Source organism: Hoplias malabaricus, chromosome 12 (genome assembly GCF_029633855.1).
Source record: "Hoplias malabaricus isolate fHopMal1 chromosome 12, fHopMal1.hap1, whole genome shotgun sequence".
Classification (NCBI taxonomy): domain Eukaryota; kingdom Metazoa; phylum Chordata; class Actinopteri; order Characiformes; family Erythrinidae; genus Hoplias; species Hoplias malabaricus.
This window is the reverse complement of record NC_089811.1, coordinates 37,844,722-37,862,188: the sequence shown is the minus strand read 5'-3', so window position 1 is coordinate 37,862,188 and position 17,467 is coordinate 37,844,722. Positions and strand designations below refer to the sequence as shown.

At 44.1% G+C, this 17,467-nt stretch overlaps 1 protein-coding gene across 4 annotated transcripts in view; it reads right to left on the bottom strand.

The window, feature by feature from the left end:
* LOC136710466 (activin receptor type-1-like) overlaps positions 1-17,467 on the bottom strand; it is a 50,035-nt gene that overhangs the window by 22,470 nt on the left and 10,098 nt on the right. For 3 of the 4 annotated variants that reach the window (XM_066685983.1, XM_066685984.1, XM_066685985.1), the window contains exon 2: positions 115-188. In XM_066685983.1, the coding sequence (XP_066542080.1) occupies positions 115-181 (67 nt within the window). In that variant the 5' untranslated portion in view covers positions 182-188. Of the gene's footprint in view, positions 1-114; positions 189-9,393; positions 9,517-17,467 lie in introns of those variants that run through there. The other variant, XM_066685986.1, reaches the window with a different exon arrangement.

The following is a 17,467-nucleotide window of genomic DNA, read 5'->3' as shown; positions in this document are numbered from 1 at the left end:
GGTTATTGTGCACACGTGTTTTTCCAATAGTGTACAGCACTCTGCAGTATAATATCTGTGTGTGTGTGTGTGTGTGTGTGTGTGTGTGTGTGTGTGTGTGTGTGTGTGTCTTACCTTCTGTACTAGCAGCTGGTAAGACCATCAGGACCACAAGGAGGACAATCATAATGCCATCTACCATAACAGACCTTGGAAGAAACACAGTGAAAGACGTCATAAATAACATTCACTATATTAATCCCACAAGGCAAGTTCCTACCAAAACTCAGTATAAGCAGTACTGTCAGCTCCACATCATCCTCCATCATACAGGCAACCAGAAATCTCCCTTCATATCTTTAAAACAACAAATCATATTCTCTTGAGGTGAAGGAATAATAGAACTGCATAGTAGCAAATAAGAAAGATAGAAAAAAGAAAAAAAAACCACCCCACACACCAAGACACCCTCCTACTGCTCAGCAGCAAGTGAGATACAATTCAGAAAGCAGAGACACGAGAGAGAGAGAGAGAGAGAGAGAGTGTGTGTGTGTGCACAAGAGAGAGTATGTGTGTGTGTGAGAGAAAGCCAGTGTGTGTGTGTGAGAGAGAGAGAGAGAGAGAGAGAGTGTGTGTGTGCGCGCGGGTGTGTGTGTGTGAGAGAGAGAAAGACAGTGTGAGAGAGAGAGAGAGAGAGAGTGTCAGAGAGGGAGGCAGAGACAGAATGAGGGATTAGCGGAGGTGAGGATGGGGTGAGAGACGGCCGTATTGTCCAGGGTCTGGCGAGAACCATTCCCCCGCCCGGCTGCAGAGTCAACACCAAGTTTAAAAATCCTCAACTAAAGTGGGTCTCATGCCTCCCTGTTGTCCTGGCAACAAGGCGTTGAGTGGCAAGCAGTGGGAAGACTGGCGCATTCCTATTGGCTATCACAGAGAGAGAGAGAGAGAGGGAGAGAGAGACAAGGAGGGAGGGAGGGAGGGAGAGAGAGAGAAAAACGAGAGATAAACAGAAAGAGAAAGAGAGAAACAAGGAGAGAGAGAGAGAGAGAAACAAGGAGGGAGGGAGGGAGGGAGAGAGAGAGAAATGAGAGATAAACAGAGAGAGAGAAAGAGAAACAAGGAGAGAGAGAAAAAGAGACAGACTGCTTGGCAGGGAAGAGAGGAAAAGCCAGACATGAGAGGAGGAGGAGAAGGAGGAGGAGGAGGAGGCGAGAGGATGAGGCAGAGCCTGAGAGAAGTGTTTTTAGAGCCAGACAGACGCTCCATATCTCCTCCCCTGTATTCCCCAAACTCAACCCACACACACGCGCCAATCACGCCTTCCAAGGGAACATTACTTTGTTTCACACACTCATTTAGCCTGTAAACAAACACAGACACACAATAATGCTGAGTCGTAGTGTATATAACTGCCCCCCACATTATGCCATCATTATCATACTGCAGCTACTGTTCTTATAATGTGATAAAATGCTAGCAGTGAAAAGCTCCCCTGTGACCTGTTTATTCTACACAAATCACTTATCGTTATCTACCCTGTGTGTGTCTGTGTGCGTCTCTGCCTCCCTCTGCTGATACATGCTTGTGTGTGTGTGTGTGTGTGTGTGTGTGCGCTTGCTTTTGTGGCTGCCTGGATGCTTCCAGACATAAAAAATTAAGCACGTTCTCTTAGTATTAGCCTAGCGGCAAAGTAGATGCCCAGCTCCTTTCACGCGGACCACATGCTGCTTCTTTAATCAGGACACAAAACCAGACAGACACACACGCATGAGACCCAGTCGCCCTCAGCAGCAGAGGTGGGGGCAAACAGGGGGCAGACAGGGGGCGCTCAGAGAGTAAGGGGGTGAAAGAGGGGGTAACGGGGTTGAGACAGTGAGCCGGGCAGGAATTCGCTAAGCGAGAACTCAAAACAGAGCCAGCACAGAAAAAGGGGGGCACGGCTGATTTCAATTAGGGAATAAATACAGTTGGGGATTTCACTAAATTATACCAAGAACTGCAGAGAGAAAAAGAGAGAGCTGCTATTCAGTGACCTGAATTTCTCCTATCTTCCCTGGGACTGATTTACAGAGAGGCAGAATACGTCGTATCCCAGTATCCACCTCCACAGCATGAAATTGTGCATGGCAAGAGATGAAAGGGGAATTCCAGAAAATAGAAATGCAAAAAATTTATGCACAATTTACGTAAACAAAGTTTTTCAGAGCGTTCTGACGTGAACCGCTCTATTGAACAGAAACTGTGTCAGAGCCGTTCAGTGGTGGTTACTGGAACCAGACAATCAAAGCAGATAATGGCTATAAATGTTGCCTCACAAAAGCTATAACAGAAAACGGTTACAAATAAGCTGCCTCAAGCTTCATGACGTTTATACATTTTAGTGGCAGCCATTTTCCTCCTGAAACTGACATTAGCTAAAAGAATAGTGGTTCTGAACCTACCCTTATTCAGCTTAAGATATTTACCCCAAGTTTTAAAGCGTTTATTGTAGAGGTGCACGAACACCGACACTGGTATTGAGTATTTGCCTGACTCCGTGTTCATTTCCTCGTACTCGTGACCACAAACGAGGCTCTGACACCAACATCCGACACCGTGTGCCTGGTGCACCTTACTGCACTAATGAGCAGAGAACTGTAAATGTCTGTGATCTGGAATTATTTCACAATCAGTGAAGGCCACCCAAGAAAAGCGGACTGTAGGGGGAGCCAGAGAGCAGTGAGTACGCCTCGAACGAGGAGGGTTTCTCTTTACTCACAGTGTGTTTTCCTCCTGGGAAGTGTTTTCCCGTTTGCGAGAGCACTGCTCGTTGCCCGACGTGGTTTTTCTCCTGAAATGAAATTATTTTCTCTGCTCGTGAGTTTTGAGTTGGATCCGAGGCCGTAGATCAGTCCGCTGCTGTTAAATAAACACCGACAATAAACAAACACTCACAAGTGCAGAACTCCCAGCCGTTATCGTTGTATCGGAGACTGTCTTCCCAAAGATACACACCACTGTGCTAGTTGTAGCTCATGTTACTCATTTATAGATACTTTATTGATCTAATTATTGTTGGTGTAACGTGGGAACATCTTAAATAAACGATGGACACTTCCAGAAAACTATTCTGAAACGTTAGAATTAATAACTGCACTATTACACAATGCTCCTGATGATTCATTGTAAGTATTATTCATTCATTGTCTGTAACCCTTATCCAGTCCAGTACCCGGAATCACTGGGCGCTAGGTGAGAACACACCCTGGAGGGGGCGCCAGTCCTTCACAGGGCGACACAGACTCACACCTACGGACACTTGAGTCTCCAATCCACCTACCAACGTGGGTTTTTGGACTGTGGGAGGAAACCGGAGCTAAGTATCAGTATCTCCAAAATACACGTACTTTTACTCATACTCAGTTGGACATAAATAGTATTATTGTAATTGAAAACATGACCATTTTAATTTTATTTTAAAAAAAGTATTAATACTTATTGTTTACGATCGCTATCATGGAACTCATCATCTTTCATTCATTCATTCATTATCTGTAACCCTTATCCAGTTCAGGGTAGCGGTGGGTCCAGAGCCTACCTGGAATCATTGGGCGCAAGGTGGGAATACACCCTGGAGGGGGCGCCAGTCCTTCACAGGGCAACTCATCATCATCTTTACACAATCTAAACCAAAAACTCAAATATGTTGTGATACAATATTAATCAAGAACAGACTGAAATATACACACACACACACACACCTAATATGTGTGGCATCTGTGGTGTACAGTCAATGACTCTGACGTTACACCTGTGCCTAAAGAAAGCACATAAACCACATTATACTTCAAAACCTGCCTACTTCTACCTGCTTCTACTACATTAACATTTCAAATGAAGGTAGTAAACGTGTTCTGAACCCAAAATGCAGAAACACTGAACTGCCTCTGAAGTTGTTAACTGAACCAATCACAGTTTTATTAACAAAGACATGGGTGCTTTTACAGCAGCCATCCCAGGAGAGTTAGCTGATCCTGCTGGTTGAGCTAGCTACAAAACAAGGCTGTCAACTGAGTGCGTTTGGCACACAAACACACACGCTCACATATACACTCACCCACGCAGACATACACACACGCACACACACACCTACTCACCCTCCAAGCAGTGCCCTTTGAAATCCAAGCTCTGATACGGGAACGCAACGGCTGCTTTTGCACGATGTGTTTTTGTTAAAGGGAAAAGACGCTTATGAAATTTCACGGTCTGCCGATCATTTCTTTTTTCTTTTTTTTTTTGGCTTCACAAGAAGGTTAAGGATAATCCCGTGGTATTTCACAGACTCAATTTTTGGCTGAAATTATTGATTTCACAAACACTAACCGAACAAAAACAGCTGTAAACAGGTTTCCCTTTCTTTAACATCGCCTTTAGTTGGATGTGACATCACTTTTCTCCTCAGGATCTCTTCTTTCTCTAAGACCTATGAGGAAATGTGCCGTGTCTTCGCAGGCGACTGCTTATTCGGCCCTAATTGATGTCGTTATGGATAACACTCAGATGCTACCACAGAGAGAATTAAAATCACTTCTGCAGTCTCTCTGAAATGATGGAGGCATTGCACTTTACAGAAAGCCTCCTGCGTCGTATGATGATATCCATCTACTACAGAACGCCCAGCTGCACCTGGATGAACTTCACTCACCTTAGAAGAAGGGGTTTTCACAAAACCTGACACAGGAAGTAGTGCGACATTATATTTGTCTGAAAGGAGGAATGGGGCAGGGTTTCTGGACATGCTCCCACCTGAAGTATCTACGTTAATCCTGCTGAATTCCTACTGGTTGTTGCCACATCTCTTCACTCCTAATTTCCATGAAGTTAAACTTTGTTCAAATTAGTTGCGTCACTGACTCTGCCCACTTTGTGCTGGCCTCGTGTTGCCGCAAATTGCAAGCTCTCGGTGAAAGTGAATGAACTCCAGCTGCTTTGTCTCGTTGCTGCTGGTGTGTACGCAGGGTTACAGCTGTCATGCATCTGTTTGTTTTCCGCGGCTGTGGTCAGTGCAACACGAGGCGCTTTGTCACTTCACTGTTCACAAGCTCAGCTTTGGACCTTACTCCAAAATTGACTTTAACAGAAAAATCATGACTCTGCTCTGTTTCTGTCTTTATTTTGCCCTGGTGCTGGCACTGAATTCAACTCGCTCTCACTCTAAATAGTGAGTAAATCCGGCTAAAGTTAGCAGGCGCTAGTTCATCTGTAACTCTCAGAAAACTGATTATAGCACTGCCCTGAACAAAGCTCGGTCTCCACTGACACAAAGTGCAACTCACAGAACCCACATCCATCCATCCATTGTCTGTAACCGCTTATCCAATTTAGGGTCGCGGGGGGTCCAGAGCCTACCTGGAATCATTGGGCGCAAGGCGGGAATACACTCTGGAGGGGACGCCAGTCCTTCACAGGGCAACACACACACTTTCGAGTCGCCAATCCACCTGCAACGTGTTTTTTTGGACTGTGGGAGGAAACCGGAGCACCCGGAGGAAACCCATGCGGACACGGGGAGAACACACCAACTCCTCACAGACAGTCACCCGGAGCGGGAAACGAACCCACAACCTCGAGGCCCCTGGAGCTGTGTGACTGCGACACTACCTGCTGCGCCACCGTGCCGCCCTTACAGAACCGACAGAAAAGCACTTATTACCAGAATCAATGTCTGTGTGAATTCAGTCCAGTGTTAACTTTGGTCTCTCTCTGCCATAATGTTCATACCGTGAATACTGAGCTAGATTCGTCTTGTAGCTAGGTAACCAGCCGTGAGATTTGGGCCATAAAGTGTTACACTTTTTTCACGAGAGCCCTCCGCCCCATGATTAAGATGTTGCTTAGTCCAGTAAAGCAGTGCCTCTTCACACATGTGCAGTAATCCAGAAATGTTCTGGTGTTTACCCGGAGGAGTTGTGTGTGTGAGAGAACACGACCACCCGCCGCAATTCATCCCAGACATTACCTGGACTTTATCCTCCTCGTGCCCTAATAACTGTTCCGGGTAAAGATCGCGCCCGAGACAGAAAATCTCCCGCTGTGAGCTGCATGTGTGAACGACCGCTCCGGGACGTCTCTGGACCTAACACTCTTGAGTTTCTCTAGAAATCCTCCCGAGTTCAAGGAAGAGGACCCAGCGTAGCAGCCACAGAGGCTCTATTTTCTCTATCACAGCTCTGTGGAACATCACAATAATTTAGAATCTCAAAGTAACAACTCTCCAATTCCCTTCTCAACAACCTTCTTCTATCAGTTCAGTGAAGAAATGTATTGATTTTAATGCATTTACAGCCTAATTAATAACCATTAATAAGCCTTTGTAGGTGTAGTCTTATTCTAAAGAGCTACTAATGTATCACAGGAACGGAATTAATTTAATCAATAAAATAATGATAATAAAAATTATAATACTTGGAACTTACTTTGAATTTATCACTGGAACCCAGTTATTGGAAGCAGATGAAGTACAACGGAACCAACAGAGTAAGCTTTGTCTCACACTCATCCTCTTCCATTTTTTCAGTCCTATCATCACTTTCTCCCACTTTCTTCTCCTCCCTCACCACTTTATTACTGGACCGCCTATCGGGGGCGGCCTAGAACAGGCATTTTCACTCATTGACTGAGTGACTGACTCCTAGTGTTGAAGTTGTGCGAGTAGGAACTGTTAGTTCAGCTGTATTTCCCAGAGAGAACTTAAGGTGGTGCTACTACACCGTCTGTTGTTAGTTCAGCCATGTTTCACAATTTCTAAATTTGGAACGGCATGTTTCCACCGACAGAATCTAGTTCACGATCCAGAAAAATCAGTTTCCAGCTGGAACCAAAGAGCAGTAGGTTCTTCAGCGCGAGCCATGGCTGAATAATAGGAAATAAGACAGGAACACACTCCGTTTGTGTGTGTTTCTGGGGCTGTGTTTGGCCAGAGCCTCGGCTCGGTGTTGGTTAGTTCACAAGCTCAGCAGGACGCCTCTAAACACTGCAACATTTACACAGTGTTATATCTCACAGAGAGACGAGCACTGCTGAATTTGACTCATTTCACGTGAGTGTGGGTCTTTGACTGAAATAGTGTAAAGGGAAGTGGTGGGGGGACATTTTGTGGCGTCAGTGTGTTTATAAAACTCCAAACAACAGCCTCCTTAAACTTCACCTGCTTTCACCTGTTTCACTGAATAAATAAGTAACTGTTAATTCTTAAAATCAACACAATGTTCTTGGTCTTTGTTCTTTGGTGGTGGATCGTCTACTGTTTATTTTTTATAAAATTAAAATAAATAAATAAATAAATAAACAAACACTGATGCTGGTGTTATTTTTTTATGAACAAACCTTTGAGCTCCTGTTTTCATTTCTGTATTTATTACCTGCCCGCCGCCTAGTTTCTCTTTGCTCGTTTTCCCATTTCTCCCTTTCTCCTCCTCCATATTTCCCCTTCTATCCTCTATTGCCTGCATTCTCTCTCCCCTATACTTCACCCTTTTTGTTCTTCTGCCTCCCCATACTGTTCCATTCATCTCTGACACATCCTTCCTCTCTTGTTGTCCTACTACCCCTCATTTTCCAAATCTCTTACTTTTTTCATTTCTTTCTCCTGTCTTCTTCTCCCCTTGGTTAATCCCACTGTACATTTTTTTCAATCTCTTCCTCCCAGTGTGTTACTTTACTGTTTTGATTCTTCCTTCCCTCCCTCATTCTCTTTCACTCTTTCTTTCTCATTCCACCACTCCAGATACGGTTCTTTTACTACCCCTCCAGCACACAGACTTCTATACCTTCTGTGCTTCCCCTTCTATCTTTGCCTGTTATTTTGTCTCTTTCTGCTTCTCCATTTCTGTATTTATCTAACCCTCTGAACACTTATATTTATTTATTTATTCATGACTTGCACTTTCTCCCTTTATTTCCAGAATCTCCATTTCCTTATTTCAGTTTTCCTGGCTCTTCTGGATGTGTTGATGTTTTTTCCACCACTCCCCCTTGCTTTCTTCTATCTCTCTTTCTGTTTTTCTGCAAGATCAGGTCAGTTGGTCCTCCTGGGCTGCTCTATTCCCATGCACATCCTTATCCTGTATATGATATCAGTGTAGAGCAGGGAGCCAGCCCAGGGGAGGCTGAGGAGACAAGAGCCGAGATCAAATCCAAACAGGCCTGTGAAGAACACACGCTCAGAGGCTCCGCAGAGGGAGCTGAACAAAACCAAACCCAGCCAGCTGCTAACAGCTGCAGCAAGAACAGGCTCCAGGATCCTAAAGATTTCTCTGTTGTTTTCTACTTGAAACATACAAAGCCCTTAGGTGACCTCTTCATGAAAGTTCATAAACACCTCAACATTGTGGAAACCTGTGTAATTCTGTGCATTCAGATACTGCCAAAATTCACAGCTACTCCTTAACAACCCATTTAAAATATCACCAGACCCTGGGAAGGATGCGTCACTTGATTAGACCGCTTACTAGTCAGTTTTCTTAGGTTTTCTCCAGCGTAAGCATTAAAAGTAGCAGTGAGAAATATTCAGACTTCCCCTTAGAATTTTATACTGCATTAAAACAACTTTTTTTTTTTTTACGTGCTTCCTTTAATATTTTCTTCCAGGGGCAGATTCTGGAAGATAGCAATCCTTCCCTACTTTTCCACACAGACTGGGAGGAGTGGGCTAGGCTGTGTGTTCATGTACTGTCCCTTTAAAACCACGCTACCAAGCTGCAGTCACATGACTCTGCCCCCTATCTGCCTCATGGAGGAGAACCTAAACACAGAGGCCGACCGAGCGACTCGAGCTCGTACCAAAGAGAAACACAGCGTCTGTGGTGTGGAGTTGTGTTGTGACTGTAATTAAGACGACGCTGAACTAAAAGAAGTCAAATGTAAACGCTGAGAAAAAACAGTTTCAGCCAAAGCACAATCACACACCGAATATAAACAGAGCTCAGAAAACAAGAGAGGAACAAGCTCCCAGTGACATTAGAGAAACTATCCCAGCTTTAACCCTGGAGCATATTTACAGCACAAGCCTCGTCACTGAACTGTGAGGGTCATAAACACACACTAAAATAATCCTTCATTAATCGTAATCGTGGTAAACGTACAATTAATCGTGATACTGATTTACGCTCATATCGCCCAGCACTAGTTTTGGCTTTACCCATAAAACCTCCTCAAACACTCATTCACCCAGGAGATGCTGAGTCATCGAACACACACACACAGATGGATGAAGACAGAGAGAGGTAGAGAAAGAAAGAATAAGAGAAAGGAAGGATAGAGACTGAAGAAAAAGAGGACAGGTGTAATCTGCAGTGGAGCTGCCACCCAGGGAGACAGTAGTTGAGTAGAAAGAAAAAGCTTGAGTGCTTTTTCACCCTCACAAACAAACCTCACCTCGCACGTCCCAGTCATCGCGACACTGCAGACAAGCGCTGTCTGTCCGACTCACCGAGTCTCCACTACACAACACAGGCTCCTCATCAGCTCGGCTATGTCAATAAAGCATTATTATACACCAGGACCCACTGCACTGCAGCCTCTCCAACACAAAAGAAACAAATGACCTCAACCACAGACACTATAACTGCACTTATTTTTTACAGCTCACTTGTCATAGGAAACCCAGCTACATTATTTTACTTCTGACATTCACTGTGACATTCCTTAGATCCTAAGTCTTGTTAAGATAGTGACACTGTCTTTGTCTGAACCAGTTTAACTAGAAAAAATAAACAAAACAAAACAAAAACAGTTCCTTGTCTGGAGTTTCTAGGTAAACCCTGAGCTCATAGATGACCACAGCAGTCTCCTTCTCGACTAATCAGTCAAAGTCTTATTTTATTTTCTGATGATTCACCGCCTGTTTTTCTTCTCTTCATAGACTTCGTCTTTATTTGTTCTGGCAAGCCCAAAGTGTTAGCGCCATGTGGGACACCATTTAGGGACGTGAGCAGAGCGCGAGTGTGTCATCATTCAACAAACACAAACCAAGAGGGGGAAAGAATAAATACATAACAGCATCTAATATGACTGCTAGCCCATGCTAACAGTGAAAAATAAAATCTTAACAGCTCTAACTAATTTAGACAGACTAAATATAAAAGTTTGTTTGTGTGTGTGTGTGTGTCTCTCTCTGTGTTTGTGTGTGTGTCTCTCTCTCTGTGTTTGTGTGTGTGTGTGTGTGTGTTGGTAGCTGTGATAACATGAAGGCTCCAACATCATGCTAACATGAATCCGGCACTCTGTGGTAAAGTGTAATGATGGCGACTGCTAGCCCATGCTAACAGAGAAAATTGACTAGTTCTAACTAATTAACCAAGATGAATTAACAGAAGTCTGAGGCCCCTAAGATAGTGATATATATTTAAACTAATGCCTACTCACTGAGTGTGGGGCTGGTATAAAGTTATATATGATCAGAGTAAACACAAACAAATAATAATATAAAACACATCAGAAATATAAGATAATGTTTCTCTATAAAGTAGTAGGTGAGAGTGAGTTTGAAGAACTTATTTTGAAAGTGGGCCACCGAGGTTAACACACTTTGGCGGTGAGTCAGACACAGGGTGGTCTTCTTTCAGCCTTCGTTAAGGCCCCTGTTCAAATATAAATCTGCTCCAATCATCAGCTTCACCTCCGTTTCACCTTCAGAGTCTGGTTTATAAAGTTAGTCTTGACCAGCTCTGGGCTGAGGTCAGTGACGAGAGCACAACAGATAACAGTGAGGGATAATTACAGTTATAAAAGAGGCCTGTATTTAACTGTTAGGGAAACAGAGGAGGATCTGAGAGTTAGTTAATGTTAATATCAGCTGTGTTCAGGTCGTGAGAAAGAGCTCTAAACAAGCAGCAAGTTAACGATAGTCTCTGGCCGTGTACAAAACTGTAAGAAAGTGTAGAAAAAGTGATAGAGTCAAGTCAAATTTGTTAATGTACTGAAAACAGATATTAACCCCCCCACCCCACGGGAGTACGTATTGGAGTAGATTAGCGTTCATGACACAGTGAGGCCTATATGGCATCCCACTCAGTCATGTAGTCTTCCTGCATTGCTTTCACACATACTGGCCTCCTCACAGCTAGAGGAATGTAATCAAATGCTAATGCTCCCATTCCCTTTCACTAATGTGCTTAGAGCTGTCAACTGCAGCTTTAAGGTGGGTTTGATACAAACACAAACACACACTCCCACATAGCCAGGCGCTCTCTCCTTCTGAAACACATGTATCCTGCAGACTAAAGTGAATTTGGCCTGTTTATACACAACCACACAAAATCTCAAACCCCTACACACTCGCTAAAAAAGATGAATACCCTGCACAATTTGACCATTTCCATTCAGTCCCTTTCTCCGTCTGAAACGTGGAAATCATGCAACACGGCCTCTCATTCAGACGCATCCAGAGCTGCTCAAAAAACAGGCAATGAATGTATATTTATAATGTATAACCTACTGGAGGATCTTTCAGTAACAGAGCACCGATGTTCATAAGCATTCCTGACACAGTGTTTGGGTTTTCGTTTTAATAAACTCAACAAAAAATATTCAAAAAAATCTTCAGTTACAACTTTGATTAGTTCTACACGTCAAAATAGGTTCTAAAGTCCTGAGAACCAAAAAGCTGAATCCATAACCAATAAATGACATTTTATAATTGAGAAAACTGTCATTAATATTGAGAGTTATAAAAACAGGTTTATAAACAGAGTGTTTCTGTATGTAGTCGTCTATTTTGAGTGTAATGTTCTTGAAGAATAGGTTTTCGCTTTCATTCTGCATTTTCTCAGTCTCACTGTCACCTCCTGAAGTTTCTCGCTTTTGATTTTTGACTTGGGTGGGATCTAGACAGTCATTGGCTGCTGAAGTTAAAGCCCCGCCCACCCAGCCCATTCTGCACATACGGCTACGTCAGCGATAGCATGCCGATCTGACCCTGACTGGAAAACGACCGACCGGCAAACACAGGTGAGTCATATCAACTATTTATTAACGATTATGTCTTTTAGTAACACACACTTCCTCATAGAAGCTTAGAGTCATTTTTCAATCAGGGTTAGGATGTGCAGAATGGGCTCGGTGGGCGGGGCTTTAACTTGAGGAGCCAATGACTGTGTAGATCACACCCACGTCAAAAGTCAAAAGCGAGAAACTTTTGGAGGCGACAGAGCAACTGAGAAAAGGCGGAATGAAAGTAAAAATGGATTCTTCAAGAATATTGCACTCAAAACAGACGATTACATACAGAAACATTCTCTTCACAAACCTGTTTTAAAACTTTATAATATTAATGACAGTTTTCTCAATTATAAAATGTCATTTATTGGTTATGGCGGCACAGTGGCGCAGCAGGTTAGTGTCGCAGTCACACAGCTCCAGGGGCCTGGAGGTTGTGGGTTCGATTCCCGCTCCAGGTGACTGTCTGTGAGGAGTGTGGTGTGTTCTCTCTGTGTCTGCGTGGGTTTCCTCCGGGTGACTGTCTGTGAGGAGTGTGGTGTGTTCTCCCTGTGTCTGTGTGGGTTTCCTCCGGGTGACTGTCTGTGAGGAGTGTGGTGTGTTCTCCCTGTGTCTGCGTGGGTTTCCTCCGGGTGACTGTCTGTGAGGAGTGTGGTGTGTTCTCTCTGTGTCTGCGTGGGTTTCCTCCGGGTGACTGTCTGTGAGGAGTGTGGTGTGTTCTCCCTGTGTCTGCGTGGGTTTCCTCCGGGTGACTGTCTGTGAGGAGTGTGCTGTGTTCTCCCTGTGTCTGCGTGGGTTTCCTCCGGGTGACTGTCTGTGAGGAGTGTGGTGTGTTCTCCCTGTGTCTGCGTGGGTTTCCTCCGGGTGACTGTCTGTGAGGAGTGTGGTGTGTTCTCTCTGTGTCTGCGTGGGTTTCCTCCGGGTGACTGTCTGTGAGGAGTGTGGTGTGTTCTCTCTGTGTCTGCGTGGGTTTCCTCCGGGTGACTGTCTGTGAGGAGTGTGGTGTGTTCTCTCTGTGTCTGCGTGGGTTTCCTCCGGGTGACTGTCTGTGAGGAGTGTGGTGTTCTCTCTGTGTCTACATGGGTTTCCTCCGGGTGACTGTCTGTGAGGAGTGTGGTGTGTTCTCTCTGTGTCTGCGTGGGTTTCCTCTGGTTGCTCCGGTTTCCTCCTACACTCCAAACAACAACACACGTTGGTAGGTGGATTGGAGACTCAAAAGTGTCCGTAGGTGTGAAGTGTGTGCGTGAATGTGTGCGTGTCTGCGTTGCCCTGTGAAGGACTGGCGCCCCCTCCAGGGTGTGTTCCCGCCTTGCGCCCAATGATTCCAGGTAGGCTCTGGACCCACCGCGACCCTGAACTGAATAAGGGTTACAGACAATGAATTAATGAATGACACATATTGGTTATGGATCCTGCTTTTTGGTTCTCAGAACTGTAGAACCTATTTTGACGCCATATAGTTCCCTTCAACAATCTCCATGTTTAACCATATCATCACAATCAGTAAATCACTCAATTACTAAAGTAATTCACAGTGGCAGCTCTGACCTCCTCAAACAAGGACTTGGGCCAAGGCACAGATTTCACCCTCCTATATTTCACCACAAAGTGACAGAGACTCCAGTCTGCTGAAAAACAAGACGACGAACCACAGAGCACAATCAATAAAGGACAAAACCCGAGGGTTAACGGCATCTCACCGCCCCGTCATACTGTAACACCAAGCGAGAGCACGCTGACTTCACTCAGGTTACGGAAATGACTCTCAAAGGAGATACGCAAACCAGTCCATGCAGCTCACGCAGGCAGACCGGCCTCAAGACAAAGCGGCTCCAAAGCGGTCCACGGGGAACAAAAAAGAGCCACCACAACTAATCTTGAGATGAGTCGTACTGTACAGGCCTCGGCTGCGTCACAGTCAACCAGCTGGTCTTCATGAAGTGTCTGTTAAAGCTAGAGAAGAGCGAATCATTCACTTACGAGAAGCCAGACTAAGATAACAGTCTAGCACTAATTACGTCCATGTGTCATATGACTCAAGGGAAAAGGGGGCCACTTGTGCAATTAGAGGCAAATGACTGGACGAACCCAAGCCTCTAATTCACCCTCTAAAGTCCACGTAAGAAATGCTTTCTCTGTAATAAATGGCTATGAATGGTTGGTATCATCTGTGAGACTGGTTTAATTCATTAATGTAATCAGTACTTCACCAAAAATACTGCAGTGACTATTAATGTCTCAACAATTCCTGAAAATATACAGCACCAGTAAAAAGTTTGGACACACCCACAGAGGGAGGGGTTTCCTTTGATTTTGGGCCGTTTTCCACATGTTGTGAATGTACAGCACCAGTCAAAAGTTTGGACATCGTCTCATTCAGTGTTTTATCTTTGTTTTTTGTTATTTTCTCCGTTGTAAATGAATGTGGAAGACATTAAAACTAAGAAGGAACACATGGAATTATGTAGTAAACAGAGAAGTGTTAAAGAAAGCAGAATATGTTTTATACTTTAGACTCTTCACAGTAGCCCCCTGTTGCTTTGATGACAGCGTCACACACTCTCTCCGTTCTCTCAGTCGGCTTCATGAGGTCGTCACCTGGAACGGTTTTCAGTGAACAGCAGTGGCCTCGTCGAGAGTTAATCTGTAGAACCGCTCTCTTCTGAATGTGTCTGAGACTGTAACTGGGGTTGTGCAGAGGTAGGGGCTGGTACACAGTTCTATACAGTGACTAGCTCTACTCCACCAATCACTGATGAGGAGGAGGTGTGTCCAAACTTTTGACTGGTAATGTATGTGTACACTCCGTACTAGGAACTCAGATTAAGTATATCCACATTCCACATATGAACATGAATTTAAGACATGAGCTGTTGAGTGATTTAACTGGCCTTGTTTATGATTTTTAATCAAGCATAAAAAAGCCCCAGGTACAAGTTTTTTTGTCCCTAAGGCACCATTCCTCAAAGCTCTAGTTTGTTGAAGTGCATTAACTCCACTGTTGCCCTCTTCTGTAATTAATAGCGGCAGCATCTCGGTCCCAAACCTCATTTGGTCAGCTGTGAGGCAGCTAGGGACACAGTAATCCATGTGAACTCTATTGCACTTTGTCAAACACTGGCCAAAAACAATTAAGGGCAGTGTTTTATGACCACACTAAGGCTACGAGCTGGCCAGCACTTACCTTGTCACCCGCACAATTCACACAGTCACCATGGCTATGGACTGAGCATCACACCCCAACCCTGCCAACTCAAACACACTCCCGGTGACCTTCAGTTCTGTTAACTCACACAGGAATGAACAAACATTCTTTTAGCAAATAATAAAATACGCCTGGACTAAAGGCTGGGTTAAGGAAATGCATCACGTGGGGCTCCAAACCGAGATGTTTAACATGCCTTACAAAACTCCTCAGCGACCCAGTCGATGAAAATTTCATGTAGCCTGGCTCTCTCTTATCGACGAACTGCGTTCTGAGCTTACTGGCATTGCTGGAGTCATCATCTCTCCGCACGATCAAAAAAAAAAGGAATCCAAATCATTTTATCGATTAGTCGTCCCTTGGCCGAAAGTGATCCTCGGGTCTCGGGGCGGTTTTGGGCCAGATGGCAGCGCTCGTCCCTTTCTCTGTTCCTCCATCGTCCTTTCCTAGAAAATGTGTCTCCACTGATCTCCAGCTGGAATCTTCTCTTTTACTTGCCTTATTCCAAACCACTAAACCCCATCTACTGAAGTGCGATAATGACATTTCAGTAACTCTGATGTAGTCAAGCCGTACCACCAAATGTCACTGCTGTCTTCTCTGTATTATTCGTGCATTGAACATAATCTCTCTAACATGGTGAACACTGGTTTGGTGCGTCTACAATGCAGAAACACTAAAGCATGACTGACTGGGTTCTATTGGTTGTCATGTGTGAACCTTCCTTGAGACTGTAGCGTTAGCATCACACGCTAACATGCAACAAAGCTTTCAGAGCTGCACTTTTAAATTGTAAATCAACCAAGAGCTGGTGCGTACATTTCAGCATTACGATAAATGTTGATGTTTATCACTGAATATCTGTATTTCATTTCTATTCGCACACGTAAACATCGGATAATCGTAAACAGCACAAAATTCCCATACTACATACCAGCTATCATCAGCTAGTCAGGGGCTGGTGTACACTTGCACTAAAACCCTTACTAAAGCACTGAGAAAATGTTTAGAAAGTTAAGTTTTCACCTTTGATATCAAAGTTATAACGCTACAACGTTGTATCCCAGCCAAGCACCCAATACATTCATACATTTAACCTCATAAGAGCCTTTCTCTGCACAGATGTTTCATGTAAAACAGGTATTTAAACCCACAATGTCACAACGCCTAACGATATATTTTGCGTAGCAAGGTCTACACAGTTGCCTACGCATCCCGTCTCTGCAGATAGTGTTTCTCTACTGCAAAGTCACACAGAGTGCAAGTCCTTTCAAAAGCAGCATCTCTGCAGAGTCTCTCCAGGTGTTATGCAGACGCTACATATTTTCAAGCTGAAGCAAAACTTTTTTTGCGTCTTCATGCTTGGTTTATGACTGTGTAGACTACATCACTCAAGAAAATATTAAGAGTCGGTCCGTGCCATAAACCAACGACTGATGACTGTGCTTGACCCTTTCTTGCTTTTCATTGTTACCGCTTTAATGTTAGAGTCATAACACATTTGCTCATAGCTATCTTCCCACCTCTCTTTCCTCGGTATATTAAACAGTGAGAACTGAAAAGACTGAAACACAGCTCATAACTGTGGCATGAATGAGCGAGGCTAAAAGCTGAGTAAGTGAATGTACGTAAACATAGGGCTCGGCAATTCATTGTAAACTAATCAAAATCCACATGGAGGAGAACCTAAACACAGAGGGCAACCGAGCGACTCGAGCTCGTACCAAAGAGAAACACAGCGTCTGTGGTGTGGACGAGTTGTGTTTGACTTTAAGACGACGCTGAACTAAAAGAAGTGAAATGTAAAATTCGTACATTAAATTACTCTTAAAAATAAAGAGATGACATGGTCATATTTGGTCATAGATAGAGCTGGGCAATTAATTGAATCTTAATCGACATTCAGAACTTCTAATCGTCATATCTTGTCTATATCTATCGTTTTTATTCTGTTGTGTTCCCACTGTATGTTCATGTACTGTCCCTTTAAAACAACACTACCACTCTGTAGCCACGTGACTCTGCCCCCTATCTGCCTCATGGAGGAGAACCTAAACACAGAGGGCGACCGAGCGACTCGAGCTCGTACCAAAGAGAAACACAGCATCTGTGGTGTGGAGTTGTGTTGTAGCTTTAATTAAGACGACGCTGAACTAAAAGAAGTCAAATGTAAACGCTGAGAAAAAACAGTTTCAGCCGAAGCACAATCACACACCGAATATAAACAGAGCTCAGAAAACAAGAGAGGAACAAGCTCCCAGTGACATTAGAGAAACTATCCCAGCTTTAACCCTGGAGCATCTTTAC